This window comes from Scyliorhinus torazame, chromosome 11, assembly GCF_047496885.1.
Source record: "Scyliorhinus torazame isolate Kashiwa2021f chromosome 11, sScyTor2.1, whole genome shotgun sequence".
NCBI lineage: Eukaryota > Metazoa > Chordata > Chondrichthyes > Carcharhiniformes > Scyliorhinidae > Scyliorhinus > Scyliorhinus torazame.
Genome location: NC_092717.1, coordinates 49,814,168 through 49,832,420, shown reverse-complemented (window position 1 = coordinate 49,832,420; position 18,253 = coordinate 49,814,168). Strand labels below are relative to the sequence as shown.

General features: G+C 49.4%; 1 protein-coding gene across 1 annotated transcript in view; it reads right to left on the bottom strand.

Annotated features, from left to right (window-relative positions):
- pou6f2 (POU class 6 homeobox 2) overlaps positions 1 to 18,253 on the bottom strand; it is a 953,197-nt gene that overhangs the window by 91,034 nt on the left and 843,910 nt on the right. The window contains exon 8 of the mRNA XM_072467231.1: positions 7,190 to 7,349. Within this exon, the coding sequence (XP_072323332.1) occupies positions 7,190 to 7,349 (160 nt within the window). The remainder of the gene's footprint in view (positions 1 to 7,189; positions 7,350 to 18,253) is intronic.

The window sequence follows — 18,253 nt, the reverse complement described above, 5'->3', positions numbered from 1 at the left end:
CTAAAGAAGGAGACCCAGGAACCCATGAGCTTGGAACAGACCAGAACATGTGCGTGTTATTAGCCAGACTCTTGAATAGCACCTGTCCTCCACCCCTGCAAAGACACGACTCATTCTGGATTTGGTCAGGTGCGCCCTAAAAACTACCTTAAGTTGGATCAAACCAAACCTCGCGCAGGGAATCGAACCTAGGACCCTGGCGCTGTGAAGTCTTGGAGTCTCATTCCTACCTCGTCATCTAATATGGGCCCCAACTCCTCCCACCTAGCCTTAACCCCCACCACTGACACTGAATGTTCCGACAAAATCTGCCCATAAATACTGGAAGTGTTCCCTTCCTCCGACCCTGTGATCGAATTATCCCTCTCCATTAGAGATATTGGCGGCACCACAGGGAATGTCGGGAAAATCCGTTTCGCAAAGTTGCGATCTTGAAGATATGTGAACCAGAGAGCCCAAACCTTTCTGTCAATTCCTCTAGACTGGCAAACCGCCCCTCCAGGAACAAATTGGACTCTCTCTCCAGCCCCTTTCCTTCCCATCCCCAAACGTGGCATCTAATCTCGCAGGCTCGAATAGATGGTTAGCACAAATGGGAGCCAGCTTCAACACTGACACCAACTTAAAATGTTGTCGAAATTGTCTCTATACCTTCAAAGTGGAAACAACCACTGGACGTGACGAATACGTTGTTGGTGATAACGGGAGCAAGGCTGTTATTAATGCCCCAGACCAGACTCCCTCGATGACTTTGATTCTATCTGCAGCCACGTAGCTCTCGGGATCACTACATCAACCCAACACCTTCTCTGCATTAACTGCCCAATAATAAAACATGAGGCTCGGCAACGTCAGACCTCCCTGACTGTCTAACTGTTTGAAGGACTGTCCAATGAATCCTCGGGGTTTTGCCTGCCCATATAAAGGATGAAATTAATTTCTCGATCGTCCCAAAAAAAGATTTAGGCAGGAAAACCAGCAGACACTGGAACAAAAACAAAAATTGTGGCAAAATGTTCATCTTTATCGACAAGACCCTGCCTGCCAAGGACAGGGGGACGTTATCCCACCTTTGCAGGTCGGCCTTTACTCCACCTACCAAACTAGTATAATTCAGTTTATGAAGTCGGGCCCAATACTGAGCCACATGAACCCCCTGATATCTAAAGCTGGTACCGGGCATGCAAAATGGTAGCACCCCGAGATTGGTTCCCCTGCCCGGGGGGTTTACTGGAAAACACTCACTCGTTTCCAGGTTTCGCTTATATCCTGAAAGGGAGCCAAAGCACCTCAGTAATTCCATCATATCAACCATGGTGGGGGCCAGGTCAGTCACATAAAGCAAACAGGGACTCCCGAGGCTCCAATCCTCCCCTAATTATCTCTCTCCACTTACCTGAAGCCCTCAAATCGATGGCCAAAGGTTCTATCACCAATGCAAGCAAGTGGGAGGACATAGGGCACTCCTGTCTCGTTCCCCCATTTAGTTGAAAGTACCCGAGCTTGTGGTATTGGTATCAGCCATGATTGAATGGCGGAGTGGACTCGATGGGCCGAATGGCCTTACTTCCGCTCCTATGTCTTATGGCCTTATGGAGTACTAAGCTTTCCTCACCCCAGGAAGAGACCATTCCATCAAGCAAAAAATCTATCCTGGAATATACTGTATGTACTGGGAAAAAATGAAAATTCTTCACCCCCAGGGTGCATAAACCGCTACCGATCTGCCCCCCCCCCGTTTCCTCCATAAACGTCAACAAAACCTTTGCCACACTGAAGGGGCCAACGATTTTGGCTTCGACCAGTCAAGTTTTGGGTTCAAAACACAATTGAAATCTCCCCCCAGAATCAACTGATGCGTGTCCGAATCCGGTATTGCGGCCAACAATCTCCTCATAAATGTTACATCATCCCAATTTGGGGGATATACATTTACCAGCACCATTGACTTACCCCCCAGCGCCCCAGTGACTATCACATACCTGCCTCCCCGATCTACCACAACCCTTCCCACTAGAAAACGGACACTTTTGTTAATTGAAATTGCCACCCCCTCGGGCCCTGCTATCAGATCCCGAGTGGAATGCCTGGCTCACCCAGCCTTCTGGAGCCTAGTCTGATCCCTCACCCACAGGTGGGTGTCCTGCAAAAGCACCACATCGGCTCTTAAATTCTTCAGGTGAGAGAAAGCTCTCAAACGTTTCACCGGGCCCCCCAGACCTCTAGCATTCCAAGTGAAGAGTCTGATCGGGGGTCTCGCACCTCCATCCCCTCCCTCTCAAGTCAGTCATTTCCACCATGAGGAATTATCCAGTCCTTACTTGAGGTTCCTCATGCCAAGGCCCACCCATGAGGTGAGACAAGGAAAAAACCCTCGTCTGCACTCTACCCTTCCCCCCAACTCAGAATCTGCAAACTACCTCCCAATGAACAGTGCTCCCTCCTCGCCAACCCCCTCCCCATCAAACAAACACACTAGGCATATTGAAACCTGTCCAAATAGGTCCAACAGGCCACAGCCCCTTCTCCCCACCTCACTCACATCAAGTAGCTAAGACCTAACTGCTCGTGAGGTAGTCCCCTCGCTCGGGCCCACACACAAAGAGAAAAGGGAAGCTCCCCTGTCTGCCTCCGCTGAAAAGGGATAATCAAAACCAAAGCCTTTGAAATTCTTAAAATCTCACCTCGGGCCATATATTGTCCACATTGCTGCCTTAACCATTACACCCGACTACTTTGGCCCCTTATCCCTCCCCCAAAAAGATATATACTCAAATACAAAACAATAAACCCCCAAAATACATACATAATACTGAACATCCCCAAATAATCCCGCCTCATCAACATCCATCAAAGTCTCATTCAAACCTTTCAATTAAGTTCAAGGCCTTGTCCCTTGACAGAAGCTTCCGATGTCTCGGAAAAGTGATCTTTTCAGGTATACGTAACTCTCAACCTCGCTGGGTACACTATTCCAAAATGCACTCCACTTTTATGTAGCGTTGACTTTGCCTTATTAAAGGCCGCACGCCTCTTTGTAATTCTGCCCCGACATCTTGATAAATTCGGATGCTGCTTCCTTCCCACCTCATGTCCCGGGGTTCTCTTTGGCCCATTCAGGCACCGCTCCTCCTTCTGGAAGCTGTGAAAACCCTCCGTGGTGACTCGTTTGCCCGAGGCCTCTGACGGAGTCTTTGGTGGGCCCAATTCAGTTCAGGAGAGGACATCTGTTCACCACCCCCCCCCCCCCCCCCCCCCGCAACCGCCCCCACCCCACCTACAACTTTGCAAACATTTGGGGAAAGTAATCGGTTAGCCTCGGGCCCTCCACCCTCTCCAGCAACCCCACGATCCTGAGGTTCTGTCTCCTCAACTTGTTCTCCAGATCCTCGAACTTCGCCCTCAGGACCTAATTCCTCTCCTCCACCATCAGCGTCTCTGCTTCCAGTGAGGCAGTCCGGTTGCTATGCCTTGACAAAATCCCTTCCACCTCCTTCAGCAACTCTCATGCTCTTTCACGGCCTCTGAAATCCTTCCCAGCTTCCCTCTTATCGGGCCCAGAGCCTCTCCAATAGATGTTTTGAGGGTCCCCATCATGTCCCTTCCTTGCCTTTCAAAGTGTTTACCAATTTCTTTTTGAATTCAAATGCCATTACCCCAGTCAGCGTTTCCACTGTGATAGCAGTGGCTACACCCACTGAGGTCACCTCCGCCGCCTCTCCTCCCAATTAGCTTCGCACCCTCTCTGGCTCCATCAAAGGACAACCACTTGTACCCTTCTTTACAAGTTAGTTTCGCGGCTTTCGACGTTTTTTTGTCAAATGCAATCAGTTCGGTCGGGTTTCTCCACCGATTTCCCCCGGGAACCACCAGGCAAAAAGGACTAAAAAGCAAGGATCTTGGAGGGAACTACCTTATGTGTGCCCTTTTCCTACATGCCGCCACCGGAAGTCCTCCAGCAAATGTTGTCCAATCGTGGAATCACATCTAATGTTGGGTCTGGGTAACTCCACAACTGATACCTGAATCAGTCCCCTGATCACCTGACATCCCACCTGATCCAATCTGTCCACCCACAATAAAACGGATCTAAATACCCTCCTGCCTACGCGACTATCCCCCAACACCTGACTACCCTCATGATGACATAATTATACCCCAACCTGACTACCCCTTCTGGCCACCCAACAACCCTCACAAACGCCTGACAACCGTCCAATCGCCCGACCAGCACCCGACTACCCACATGACTACTCTTCTTTCGCAACTACCCTCCAACCACCTTACTAAAACCCTGACTAGACCCAGCCAGACCCAACTATCCTCTGCATCCAACCGCCAACCTCTACCTTACCGGTGTACCCACTTACCCACTTACACATTCTATCTACTGTACCCAATTACCCACATCCTACCTCACCCACGTACCCAACTCACCCAACTACTCATCTAACCCATTTATCCAAGTACCCACCTTGCCAACAATGCACCTCATCCAATTACCCTCCACCCCTAACCTATTTACCCACTTACCCATCTTGCTTGCCTCACCCCTACCCACCTCAACCACTTATCCAATAAACCTTCTAACCCTATCTACCTCACCCCCTACACACTTACTCGACTCCTACCCATTCGCCCATTACCCATTCACTTATTCAATCACTGGCATTCAAACTGGACCTTTAAACTTATTGTACGGCAGCTGGTGCTGTAAAAGGGGGGTACATCATGTCTTCCCCGACTCGTCTCCGCTCCAACAGAGTTCCCCAAGGGATTCTGTGATGCGCATTTCTATGAAAGTTGGGCTCGGAAGACCCTGGTAGAAATGCTAGCAACGTCGAATTGGGGGAATTCACAAATGCTGTGGCAATCCGACAGTAATTGCTGCTGATTGGAAGATTTGGATCTACAGCTACATTGATATTATATTGAAATTAGTGCGAGGTCATTTAATGGTGAAAACAGAAGTATTTGTTCCCACAGACAGGTACTGGAAACTGGAACTCTGTCCATTAAAAGGATGTCCCGAAGTGTGATACATTGGCGAGACCATGCAGACGCTGCGACAACGAATGAACGGACATCGCGCGACAATCACCAGGCAGGAATGTTCCCTTTCAGTCGGGGAACACTTCAGCAGTCAAGGGCATTCAGCCTCTGATTTCCGGGTAAGCGTTCTCCAAGGCAGCCTTCAGGACGCACGACAACGCAGAATCGCCGAGCAGAAGCTTATAGCCAAGTTCCGCACATATGAGTGCGGCCTCAACCGGGACCTGGGATTCATGTCGCATTACATTCATCCCCCACCATCTGGCCTGCGAAATCCCACCAACCGTCCTGGCTTGACACAATTCACACCTCTTTAACCTGGGGTTACCCCATCTCTGGATCTGTAAAGATTTAATCACCTGCTAATGCTCGCATTCCAAGCATTGTTTGGCATCTTTGAATCTGTCTATATATATGTTTCTGGAACATACTTCTTCATTCACCTGAGGAAGGAGCAGCGCTCCGAAAGCTAGTGACATCGAAACAAACCTGTTGGACTTTAGCCTGGTGTTGTAAGACTTCTTACTGTGCTCACCCCAGTCCAACGCTGGCATCTCCACATCATTAAAAGCTTGTGGGACCTTTGAAGATTGGAACTTTCAAGGCACAGATGGATGGATTCTTCTTGGGTAATGTTTCCAAGAGATATGGAGCAAAGTTGCATGGGTTTTAGAATGAATCAGGCATAGCCTAACCAGCTCAAAGGGCTCAGTAGCCTACTCCTGATCCTATGGTGTTAATATCACTTAGGGTAGACCTTTTAGTAAGGTTTTCCCACTATTACTGCAGTGGAAAGTCTGGAGAACATCCCAAGTAGTTGTTTCAGCCGATCTTTGACCAAATTTATGGTTGGAGCAAGATCAGCACCATGCCCACAGAAATCACATCTCCCTGTGTTCTCGGTGGGTTTTATTTGGACTCCTCTTTGTCCCTCACAATGTGACCATGGACTGACTTCGTACATATGGGCCAGATCTACCGGCCCAAAAAGCAGCGCAGTGCGGCGATAGATGCCAGGAGATCCCTCTTCCGGGATCTACCCGGCTCGCCACACCTCGCGAAATCTAACGTATTCTCGAGAGGCGTTGCAATGTGAACACCACCCATTGTGGGTGGGATCACTTTCTGGCAAATCTGCATATTAGAGCGAGACAGCTAGTTTCATTCTAATATGTTCCCGAGATCTAACCAAGACATGGGATCTAACCCCCTTGCCTTGGAGACCTCAGGCGAGCACTGTTCAGTGCTGGTCTCCACAAAAGGGAATTGGATGCCACAAGCGCATGCCCTCTTGGCAAGGTGGCACCCTGGCACTGCTGGTGCCACCCAGGCACTGCCAGCCTTGCACCCTGGCACTGCCACCTGGGAGCCAGCCTGGCACTGCCAGGGTACCCAGGTGGCACTGCCAGTGAGGCAAGCTGGCAGTGCCAAGCTGACATTTTTCACACAACGGGGATCGGATCTGGGGGTGGCCTGCATGGGTGTGTAAGGGTGCTGAGGACCCCTTATTGGTGAGTTGGGAATTGGGAGTGTTCGGGGGGTCGAGAGATCACTCCCTGTACCGTGGAGTTCCGGCGAGCGGAGCTCCTCAGTGCAGAAAACGGGACTAAGTGCAGCCTCGGCCGTGCGTTCCCCACTGAGGCTCCTGATCTACCTGAATGGCCGTTTGATAGCCTGGTGTTTCTTAGCGTGCTATGGGATCATTTTCCCATTTAGGTAGGTCATGCTCATGGTGTTTGTTCGGAGAATCACAGATGTTACAACGAGGAAGGAGACCATTTAGCCCAAGCGTGCAAGTTCTTCAATGAGGACTATTTACACTAATCCATTTCCTTGCTCTCTTTCCATATGGTTATATATGGTTCCTTTAAAAGACTTAGCCATTTGCTTTTAAATATTATTATAGTCACTGCTTCTATGGCCAATCATGGTAAGCTGACTACATTCTAATAACTGTGTGATATCTCCTAAATTCCCTTTTCCATGCAGGAGGTACCAAAGCTGAGCTGACCTCGATGGACTTTGTGAGCAAAAACATAAATCAATGGAGTGTGCCAGTTTCAATAAATGCATTATATTGTTTGTCTGAGAATGAATTGCTGAACAACAAACAGCGCAGTGAGGAGCCCCTACTTACTGCTGACTAACTGTCCAACGCTCAGAGCTGAAGAAGAACAAGATGAAGAGGAAGAGGAAGAGGCTTGACGCACTGGGCTTTGTGCGAGAGAGGACTGCCCGTGTGCCATGTGCAGAAGGTTAGCCTGGGACACTGGCTGGCCTACCTGCGGATGCTGCTGCTGTGGCGGAAGCAGAACACACAAATATACACTAAAGGTTAGATTACACAGAAATCTAAGGGGAAAAAAGTCAGTTATGTCAATTCACACAAGGTCTGCATAAATGATAAGAGGATAGGTTCTCTTTTGGCTTTAAATTTAAAAATTAGACTGATGGCGAAGATAAACAGAAATAATGCTGTACCTACATTAAGCTGTGACTACGTTAAAAGAGCAAGGTTAGTGACATATCCAAAGTTTAAATTCAAAACTATATATATCTATATATATTAAAGAAGTTCCAATTGGGATCAGGTATTTCTCATTCCTTTTCAATGACCATCAGCAATGTGCTTTCACAATGGTAAGATATTCTGGTTGTATAATTCAACATTGGCAGTGGTTCGGCTGCTCATTATACAGGTCCTTCAATCAGTTCTGCTGACTTTGATATAACATGTGGAGGACCTGTTAGCTTCCATTATGCACATTGACTAAAAGTGAATTGTACCCCTGCTGTAAATAAAAACACATTGAGGGGTAGTATTCACGAGCTAATGGTGAAGGTTCTCATCCTGGTGTCGATCCACATTCGACTGCCAGGCAGATTGAACAATTGGGCAGAAAATGAGGCAGATATTGGAAAAGATAAAACAATCTCTACACCTAATTGTTCATTCTGCAGTCCCATTGAGTAAGGATCTTTTCCTTTGAGGGACAGGCGGTCACTTCTCTCTGAGTGACAGTCAGTCTGCCCTCCCATCAATTGAGTCAGTCAGCCAACTCTTTGAAGTGTCAGTCGGCCCTCCCGTTGAGTGACATGTCAGTCTGCCTTCCCGTTGAGTAACAAGTCAGTCTGCCCTATCACTGAGTGAGAGTCAATCTGCCCTACTGTTGAGTGACAATTCAGACTGCCCCACCGTTGAGTGACAAGTCAGTCTGCCTTCCCGTTGAGGGAGAGTTAGTCTGCCGCACCATTGAGTGACAAGTCAGTCTGCCTTCCCGTTGAGTGACAAGTCAGTCTGCCCTCCCATTGAGTGACAATTCAGTTTGCCCTACCGTTGAGTCACATGTCAGTCTGCCTTCCCGTTGAGTGACAAGTCAGTCTGCCCTCCCATTGAGTGACAATTCAGTCTGCCCTACCGTTGAGTCACATGTCAGTCTGCCTTCCCATTGAGTGACAAGTCAGTCTGCCTTCCCATTGAGTGACAAGTCAGTCTGCCCTCCCATTGAGTGACAAGTCAGACTGCCTTCCCGTTAAGTGACAAGTCAGCATGCCCTACCGTTGAGTGACAAGTCAGTCTGCCTTCCCGTTGAGTGACAAGTCAGTCTGCCTTCTCGTTGAGCGACAAGTCAGTCTGCCTTCCCGTTGAGTGACAAGTCAGTCTGCCTTCCCGTTAAGTGACAAGTCAGACTGCCTTCCCGTTAAGTGACAAGTCAGTCTGCCCTACCGTTGAGTGACAAGTCAGTCTGCCTTCCCGTTGAGTGACAAGTCAGTCTGCCTTCTCGTTGAGCGACAAGTCAGTCTGCCTTCTCGTTGAGCGACAAGTCAGTCTGCCTTCCCGTTGAGTGACAAGTCAGTCTGCCTTCCCGTTAAGTGACAAGTCAGTCTGCCTTCTCGTTGAGCGACAAGTCAGTCTGCCTTCCCATTGAGTGACAAGTCAGCCTGCCTTCCCGTTGAGTGACAAGTCAGTCTGCCTTCCCGTTGAGTGACAAGTCACTCTGCCTTCCCGTTAAGTGACAAGTCAGTCTGCCCTACCATTGAGTGACAAGTCAGTCTGCCTTCCCGTTGAGTGACAAGTCAGCCTGCCTTCCCATTGAGTGACAAGTCAGTCTGCCCTCCCATTGAGTGACAAGTCAGTCTGCCTTCCCGTTAAGTGACAAGTCAGCATGCCCTACCGTTGAGTGACAAGTCCGTCTGCCTTCCCGATGAGTGACAAGTCAGTCTGCCCTACCGTTGAGCGACAAGTCAGTCTGCCTTCCCGTTGAGTGACAAGTCAGTCTGCCTTCCCGTTAAGTGACAAGTCAGCATGCCCTACCGTTGAGTGACAAGTCAGTCTGCCTTCCCATTGAGTGACAAGTCAGTCTGCCCTCCCATTGAGTGACAAGTCAGTCTGCCTTCCCGTTAAGTGACAAGTCAGCATGCCCTACCGTTGAGTGACAAGTCCGTCTGCCTTCCCGATGAGTGACAAGTCAGTCTGCCCTACCGTTGAGTGACAAGTCGGTCTGCCCTCCCATTGAGTGACAAGTCAGTCTGCCCTCCCATTGAGTGACAAGTCAGTCTGCCTTCCCGTTAAGTGACAAGTCAGTCTGCCCTCCCGTTGAGTGACAAGTCAGTCTGCCCTCCCATTGAGTGACAAGTCAGTCTGCCCTACCGTTGAGTGACAAGTCCGTCTGCCTTCCCGTTGAGTGACAAGTCAGTCTGCCCTACCGTTGAGTGACAAGTCGGTCTGCCTTCCCGTTGAGTGACAAGTCAGTCTGCCCTCCTATTGAGTGACAAGTCAGTCTGCCCTCCCGTTGAGTGACAAGTCAGTCTGCCTTCCCATTGAGTGACAAGTCAGTCTGCCCTCCTATTGAGTGACAAGTCGGTCTGCCTTCCCGTTGAGTGACAAGTCAGTCTGCCCTCCTATTGAGTGACAAGTCAGTCTGCCTTCCCATTGAGTGACAAGTCAGTCTGCCTTCCCGTTGAGTGACAAGTCAGCCTGCCTTCCAGTTGAGTGACAAGTCAGCCTGCCCTCCCGTTGAGTGACAAGTTAGTCTGCCCTACCGTTGAGTGACGAGTCAGTCTGCCCTCCCGTTGAGTGAGAGTCAATCTGCTATCCCGTTGAGTGACATGTCAGCCAGCCTTCCCGTTGAGTGACATGTCAGCCAGCCTTCCCGTTGAGTGACAAGTCAGCCAGCCTTCTCATAGAGTGACAAGTTAGTCTACCCTCCGTTGAGTGACAAGTCAGTCTGCCTTCCCGTTGAATGAGTGTCAATCTTCCTTCCCGTTGAGTGACAGGTCAGTCTGCCCTACCGTTGAGTGACAAGTTAGTCTGCCCTACCGTTGAGTGAGAAGTCTGTCTGCCCTACCGTTGAGTAAGAAGTCAGTCTGCCTTCCCGTTGAGTGACAAGTCAGGCTGCCCTATCATTGAGTGACAACTTAGTCTGCCTTCCCGTTGAGTGAGAGTCAATCTGCCATCCCGTTGAGTGACAAGTCAGTCTGCCTTCCCGTTGAGTGACAAGTCAGCCAGCCTTCCCATAGAGTGACAAGTCAGTCTGCCCTCCGTTGAATGAGAGTCAATCTGCCTTCCCGTTGAGTGATAGTCAGTCTGCCTTCCCGTTGAGTGACAAGTTAGTCTGCCCTACCGTTGAGTGAGAAGTCAGTGTGCCTTCCCGTTGAGTGACAAGTCAGTCTGCCCTACTGTAGAGTGACAAGTCAGTCTGCCTTCCCGTTGAGTGACAAGTCAGTCTGCCCTACCGTTGAGTGACAAGTCAGGCTGCCTTCCCGTTGAGTGACAAGTCAGTCTGCCTTCCCATTGAGTGACATATCAGTCTGCCCCACCGTTGAGTGACAAGTCACTCTGCCTTCCCGTTGAGTGAGAGTCAGCCTGCCCTACCATTGAGTGACAAGTCAGTCTGCCCTACCGTCGAGTGACTAGATAGTCTACCCTCCCATTGAGTGACAAGTCACTCTGCCTTCCCATTGAGTGACAAGTCAGTCTGCCCTACCATTGAGTGACAAGTCAGTCTGCCCTACCGTCGAGTGACTAGATAGTCTACCCTCCCATTGAGTGACAAGTCAGCCTGCCCTCCCGTTGAGTGACAAGTCAGTCTGCCTACCATTGAGTGACAAGTCAGCCTGCCCACCCGTTGAGTGACATGTCAGTCTGACCTACCATTGGGTGACAAGACAGGCTACCTTCCCGTTGAGTGAGAGTCAATCTGCCTTCCCGTTGAGTGAGAGTCAATCTGCCTTCCCAATGAGTGACAGGTCAGCCTGCCCTCCCGTTGAGTGACAAGTCAGTCTGCCTTCCCGTTGAGTGACATGTCAGTCTGCCCTACCGTTGAGTGACAAGTCAGTCTGCCTTCCCGTTGAGTGACAAGTCAGTCTGCCCTCCTATTGAGTGACAATTCAGTCTGCCCTACCGTTGAGTGACAAGTCAGTCTGCCTTCCCATTGAGTGACAAGTCAGTCTGCCCTACCGTTGAGTGACAAGTCAGTCTGCCTTCCCGTTGAGTGACAAGTCAGCCTGCCTTCCAGTTGAGTGACAAGTCAGCCTGCCCTCCCGTTGAGTGACAAGTTAGTCTGCCCTACCGTTGAGTGACGAGTCAGTCTGCCCTCCCGTTGAGTGAGAGTCAATCTGCTATCCCGTTGAGTGACATGTCAGCCAGCCTTCCCGTTGAGTGACATGTCAGCCAGCCTTCCCGTTGAGTGACAAGTCAGCCAGCCTTCTCATAGAGTGACAAGTTAGTCTACCCTCCGTTGAGTGACAAGTCAGTCTGCCTTCCCGTTGAATGAGTGTCAATCTGCCTTCCCGTTGAGTGACAGGTCAGTCTGCCCTACCGTTGAGTGACAAGTTAGTCTGCCCTACCGTTGAGTGAGAAGTCTGTCTGCCCTACCGTTGAGTAAGAAGTCAGTCTGCCTTCCCGTTGAGTGACAAGTCAGGCTGCCCTATCATTGAGTGACAACTTAGTCTGCCTTCCCGTTGAGTGAGAGTCAATCTGCCATCCCGTTGAGTGACAAGTCAGCCAGCCTTCCCATAGAGTGACAAGTCAGTCTGCCCTCCGTTGAATGAGAGTCAATCTGCCTTCCCGTTGAGTGATAGTCAGTCTGCCTTCCCATTGAGTGACAAGTTAGTCTGCCCTACCGTTGAGTGAGAAGTCAGTGTGCCTTCCCGTTGAGTGACAAGTCAGTCTGCCCTACTGTAGAGTGACAAGTCAGTCTGCCTTCCCGTTGAGTGACAAGTCAGTCTGCCCTACCGTTGAGTGACAAGTCAGGCTGCCTTCCCGTTGAGTGACAAGTCAGTCTGCCTTCCCATTGAGTGACATATCAGTCTGCCCCACCGTTGAGTGACAAGTCACTCTGCCTTCCCGTTGAGTGAGAGTCAGCCTGCCCTACCATTGAGTGACAAGTCAGTCTGCCCTACCGTCGAGTGACTAGATAGTCTACCCTCCCATTGAGTGACAAGTCAGCCTGCCCTCCCGTTGAGTGACAAGTCAGTCTGCCTACCATTGAGTGACAAGTCAGCCTGCCCACCCGTTGAGTGACATGTCAGTCTGACCTACCATTGGGTGACAAGACAGGCTACCTTCCCATTGAGTGACAAGTCAGTCTGCCTTCCCATTGAGTGACAAGTCAGTCTGCCTTCACATTGAGTGACATATCAATCTGCCCCACCGTTGAGTGACAAGTCACTCTGCCTTCCCGTTGAGTGACAAGTCAGTCTGCCTTCCCATTGAGTGACATATCAGTCTGCCCCACCGTTGAGTGACAAGTCACTCTGCCTTCCCGTTGAGTGAGAGTCAGCCTGCCCTACCATTGAGTGACAAGTCAGTCTGCCCTACCGTCGAGTGACTAGATAGTCTACCCTCCCATTGAGTGACAAGTCAGCCTGCCCTCCCGTTGAGTGACAAGTCAGTCTGCCTACCATTGAGTGACAAGTCAGCCTGCCCACCCGTTGAGTGACATGTCAGTCTGACCTACCATTGGGTGACAAGACAGGCTACCTTCCCATTGAGTGACAAGTCAGTCTGCCTTCCCATTGAGTGACAAGTCAGTCTGCCTTCCCATTGAGTGACATATCAGTCTGCCCCACCGTTGAGTGACAAGTCACTCTGCCTTTCCGTTGAGTGAGAGTCAGCCTGCCCTACCGTTGAGTGACTACATAGTCTACCTTCCCATTGAGTGACACCTCAGTCTGCGCTCCTGTTGAGTGAGAGGCAGTCTGCCCTCCTGTTGAGTGACAAGTCTGTCTGCCCTACCGTCGAGTGACACGTCAGTCTGCCCTCCTGTTGAGTGACAAGTCAGTCTGCCCTCCTGTTGAGTGACAAGTCAGTCTGCCCTCCTGTTGAGTGACAAGTCAGTCTGCTCTCCTGTTGAGTGAGAGTCAGCCTGCCCTACCATTGAGTGACAAGTTAGTCTGCCCTACCGTTGAGTGACTAAATAGTCTACCCTCCCATTGAGTGACAATTCAGTCTGCCTTCCCGTTGAGTGTCATGTCAGTCTGCCCTCCCGTTGATTGTGAATCAGTCTGTTTCCCATTGGGTGAGGATCAGTCTTCCGACCTGTCGTGCGAGGGTCAGCCTGCGTTCCTGTTGAATGGGTTAGTCTGCCAGCCTGTTGAATGGGTTAGTCTGCCAGCCTGTTGAATGGGTTAGTCTGCCAGCCTGTTGAATGGGTTAGTCTGCCAGCCTGTTGAATGGGTTAGTCTGCCAGCCTGTTGAATGGGTTAGTCTGCCAGCCTGTTGAATGGGTTAGTCTGCCAGCGTGTTGAATGGGTTAGTCTGCCAGCCTGTTGAATGGGTTAGTCTGCCAGCCTGTTGAATGGGTTAGTCTGCCAGCCTGTTGAATGGGTTAGTCTGCCAGCCTGTTGAATGGGTTAGTCTGCCAGCCTGTTGAATGGGTTAGTCTGCCAGCCTGTTGAATGGGTTAGTTGCCCTCCCATTGAGTGAGTGCCAGTTTGCCCTCCTGTTGTATGGAATACGATTGAGTTTCGCGTGAGCCGACAATTTAATGCCTCTCCTGCTGCAATCCCCAGCCCATTTTATAGGTTAGCTGGCGATTTAAGGACTGGAATGAAGAGCTTCAATTGGTGGGGTCATGGGTCAGGACTAAAGCTATCCCCCAGACAATGTTTGCAAGTAGCAGGCATGGAATGAGTGGTCATCAGTGGGTTCAGGATAAGGTTCAGTTTACTGTTTCAGTGGGAGCAACTCACTAAACCCTTCCATCATTCATTTGTAGTCTGAAGACACAAACAAGCTTGAGACCTTTAACAGATAAGGAATAGGTTGTTTGGTGGAATTGGAGGCAGCAGAGACGTCCACAAGATGGGACCAATCCAGCTGTTATGCCCAGCTTATTACAAGGATTGACATTAAGGTCTGGAAAACAGACAGAGTAAGCCCAGATGGAGGGTAATGGGCCCGGATTTCAGGCCCAATTCCCCATCGGAAGCAGTGGGCAAGCATGGAAAGAGTGGTCTTCAGCAAAATTGACCTCCATTTGTATAGCACCTTGAAAGGAGTAAAAGATCCCAAGTATTTTAAGGGAGGTTTTCAGACACAATTTTACACCAAGCTATTTGAGGAACAGGGCAGATAACCAAAAGCTTGGTCCAGGTTGTAGGTTGAAGGAGTGTCTTGAAGGACGATAGAGAGGTGGAAAAGTTTAGGGAGGGAAGTCCAGAGCATAGGAGCTCAACAACTTAATAGATGGTGCAGTGATACAATCAGGATGCATAAAGAGACCAGAACTGGAGGAGTGCAGAGATCTCAGAGTTGTAGGGCTGAATGAGGTTACAGAAATAGGGAAAGGATGGAGGCCATGGAGGGTTTTTGAAAACAAGGATGAGGATTTAAAAATTGAAGTACTGCTTAAGTGAGAGCCTGTGTAGATCACCAAACAGAGGAGTGATTGAACTTGTTGCAAGTTAGCATACAAGCAGCAGAGTTTTCAATGGAATTACAATTATGGAGAGAAGAATGTGGCAGGCTAGCCAGGAGTGTGTTGTGGTCTGGTGGTAACAAAAGCATGACTGAGGGCTTCAGCAGTAGATGAACCAAGGATGAGATGGAGTTGGGTGATGGTTCAGAGGCGAAGAAAGGCTATTCTAGTGACGACACCAATATATGGCTGAAAATTCATTTGGGGGGCAAACCCCCCCCCCCAGAATTGCAAAGTGTCTGATTCAACCTTGGGCAGTTGGCAGAGAGAGGATGGAGTCAATTGCTGGGGGAAGGAGTTAGCAGCAACACTGACCTGGGGAAGGGCATGCAGGTCTGAGGATTGAGGCAGTGGTAGGCTTCACTGCCCAATTTCACCCACTTTTTCTTGTGCTTCTACTGCCCAGGTTCGGGTAAAAACACCCTTCCCTAGATTTAACCACTGCCAGTTTGTGGATAACATGGGGTTCAATGTGGAGAAAACTCACTCTGAGGGTGGAACTCTACTGCCTTCCTAGGAGCGGGCTGGCAGATCTAAGGGGCCATAAAATTGGGGGCGATGGTGAGGGCATTGTAGCTGCAGCTTACTGCAGCATCAGTTGGAGGTGAGGGGGGGTGGTGGTGGGGTGTTGGACAACCCACCCACCCTTGGGCCAACAGAGGCCCTTAAACATCCGGAGGTATAAATGCCAAATAGCGAGGCCTCCTGGTGACCATTTTATGGTTGGGGGGCTTTACCTCTGAGGATACACTGCACCCAATGGAGGCTCAAACACCCCCCCCTGCCATAGTATACCCCTTGCCCACCCCCACTGCAAAACCCAGACTTAACCTGGGTCTTTGGATCAATGGTCCCTTGACGTTGGGGTCCGCCTGTAGACCCAGCAGTGGCTACAACTCCAGGTATCCCTGGAGATTAGAAAGCTGACAGAGACTGGACTTCCTCCCAGGTGGGAGCAAAAGTCTCATCCCTTAAATCACTGTAGCTCCTGACCAAGGGGAGGCAGGGGGTGGGAAGAGCTACATGATAGGGGTGGGGGGAGATGGCGTAGTGAGGCCACCGCTTCCTTTTAAATACTGATCTATGGCCCCCCCAACACAAAGCCTCAGCCTAAACCTCAGAAGAGTGCACCCTGTTGCTGCTGAGTGGCATTGTCAATTTCACAGGGTTTTCCTGGGAAATTCGGAGGCGTTTTGTGCTGTGAGTCCCAATAGTAACTGAACTGAGACTGACAAAACTCGCTCCACAAGGATCACCTGCAACCAGGAGAAAATGAAATCTAAACACTGCAAATTTGAACCGAAGCACTTGTATCTAGCCTATTCTACATAACTAGATGTGAAAGTTGCCACTAATTTTCGTGCTGCACTCAGTACTACATGCACCCTCAGTTAACGCTCCAAATACAATATATTTCAATAATTAGCTTTTCGGTAATCTAAACATTTATCTCCATTTGTACTGTTAATATAAGCAGGGTTTAAGATTAACAAGTCAAACAGTAACTGTATTGGGAGGATTCTAATGGATACTTGTGATTAGTGGTGAGACTATGTGTTGCCTATGATAACAGGTATTTATGTTGCAATACAATGTATAGAGAGCTGATATGTCCTTGGAACTGCCCATGAAATAACTCAGTATCTCTGCTGTGTGAATTACACAATTAAAATCTCAGGGACCTACTGTCTGCTCGAACTGGAATAGCCATTATTGTACTGAACAGTAACTTCTTCATTTTATGAAGAAAATATTCCTTTGGCTGTTAAATAAACAATGCAACAGGATTGAGGCTACAAAATATTGTGGACTTTTGGATGATATTCTTCAAACTGAGAAAATTGTTACATCTCCAGTCTATGTATAAATCAGGGAATGTCTAAACTGTAGCCCATGGGCCACAAGCAACCTCGACCTCTTGACAGTCTGTCTCTCAAAATGCTGGCTCTATTAAACCCCAAATAGCTCAAAACCCTTATTTTTTTTGTTTTGTTTGCTGACTTCTGGATTTTAATCGTGTAATTCACGCAGTGGCATGCAAGCTTTTTGTCTTCGTAGGCCTGTGCCATGAATCCTTGGGCCGTTTATAGGGTTAATATTCAGGTAACTATTAATTTGCAGTTATCTCAGCTTGCCATAAGAAGTGTGCAATATTAAGGCAACAGCAACTAAAAATAGTCTTATCTTGCTTTTCGTTAAGTTCGGACATGAAAATCACTAATGAAAATCGCTTATTGTCACAAGTAGGCTTCAAATGAAGTTACTGTGAAAAGCCCCTAGTCGCCACATTCCGGCGCCTGTTCGGGGAGGCTGGTATGGGAATGTTAGGTCTTGAGATATTTGGAACTTAATAGTATCATAGATTTCAAATTAATGAGAGGAATGTTGCCTTTGGATGAGCGATGCCTGATCAGCCACCTGATCTCTCCCTTTGCTGACTTTATTGGAAATCATAAACAGGGAGGACTTCCTGTGGAGGTCACACACTGGGTAGTTCCGGCCAGAGCTTTTGTTCTTTTTGCCCTTTTCACCCAGATTTGGGGGGGAAATTTCACACGATTGATCTTCCGAAAGGTTGTGGTCACTAAAGGATATCGAAATCCCAACTGAAAAATATGGGATGAAAAGGAGCGAGCGAACCCGCCTGAGAGCTTAGGTTCGGTGCGGAGTTCTGTTGGTGGAGTGATGGCGGGAGCAAGCCCGCTGGGTGGGGCTGCGTCCATTCTGGTGGACAAGCTGGTTGAGGTGATGGCAGTGAAGTTTGAATGGCAGTTCACCAAGCATTTTGAGTGGCATGGGAAAGAGATGATGGCCTCGCTCAAACATTTGGTGGACGATACGCTTGCCCCGACAAAGGAGGCTCTTAGAAAGACATCAACAACAGTGCGGGAGCAAGGAGAGGTGTTGAAGGGGCAGAAGAGGCATTGTCGCGGCACAGTGACCAACCCGCCTCGATGGGAGAGGAAGGTGGAGGAGAGCAACAGAGGGTTGAGAGCCAAAGTGAAGGACCTGGAGAATAGGTCACAGCAGCAGAATCTGCGGATTCTGGGACTGCCTGAGGGGCTGGAGGCCGACAGAGTACTTTTCAAAGATGTTCGCTCAGTTGTTTTGTTGGAGGAGTAGGAGGAGGACACCTCCCTCTTTGAGCTGGATAGGGCTCACCAATCACTCCGGCCGAAGCCAAAGGCAAATGAACCACCAAGAGCTGTGATAGTCTGTTTTCACAGCTACCAGATGAAGGAGAAGGTGCTGAGATGGGCGAAGCAGAAGCGAGAGGT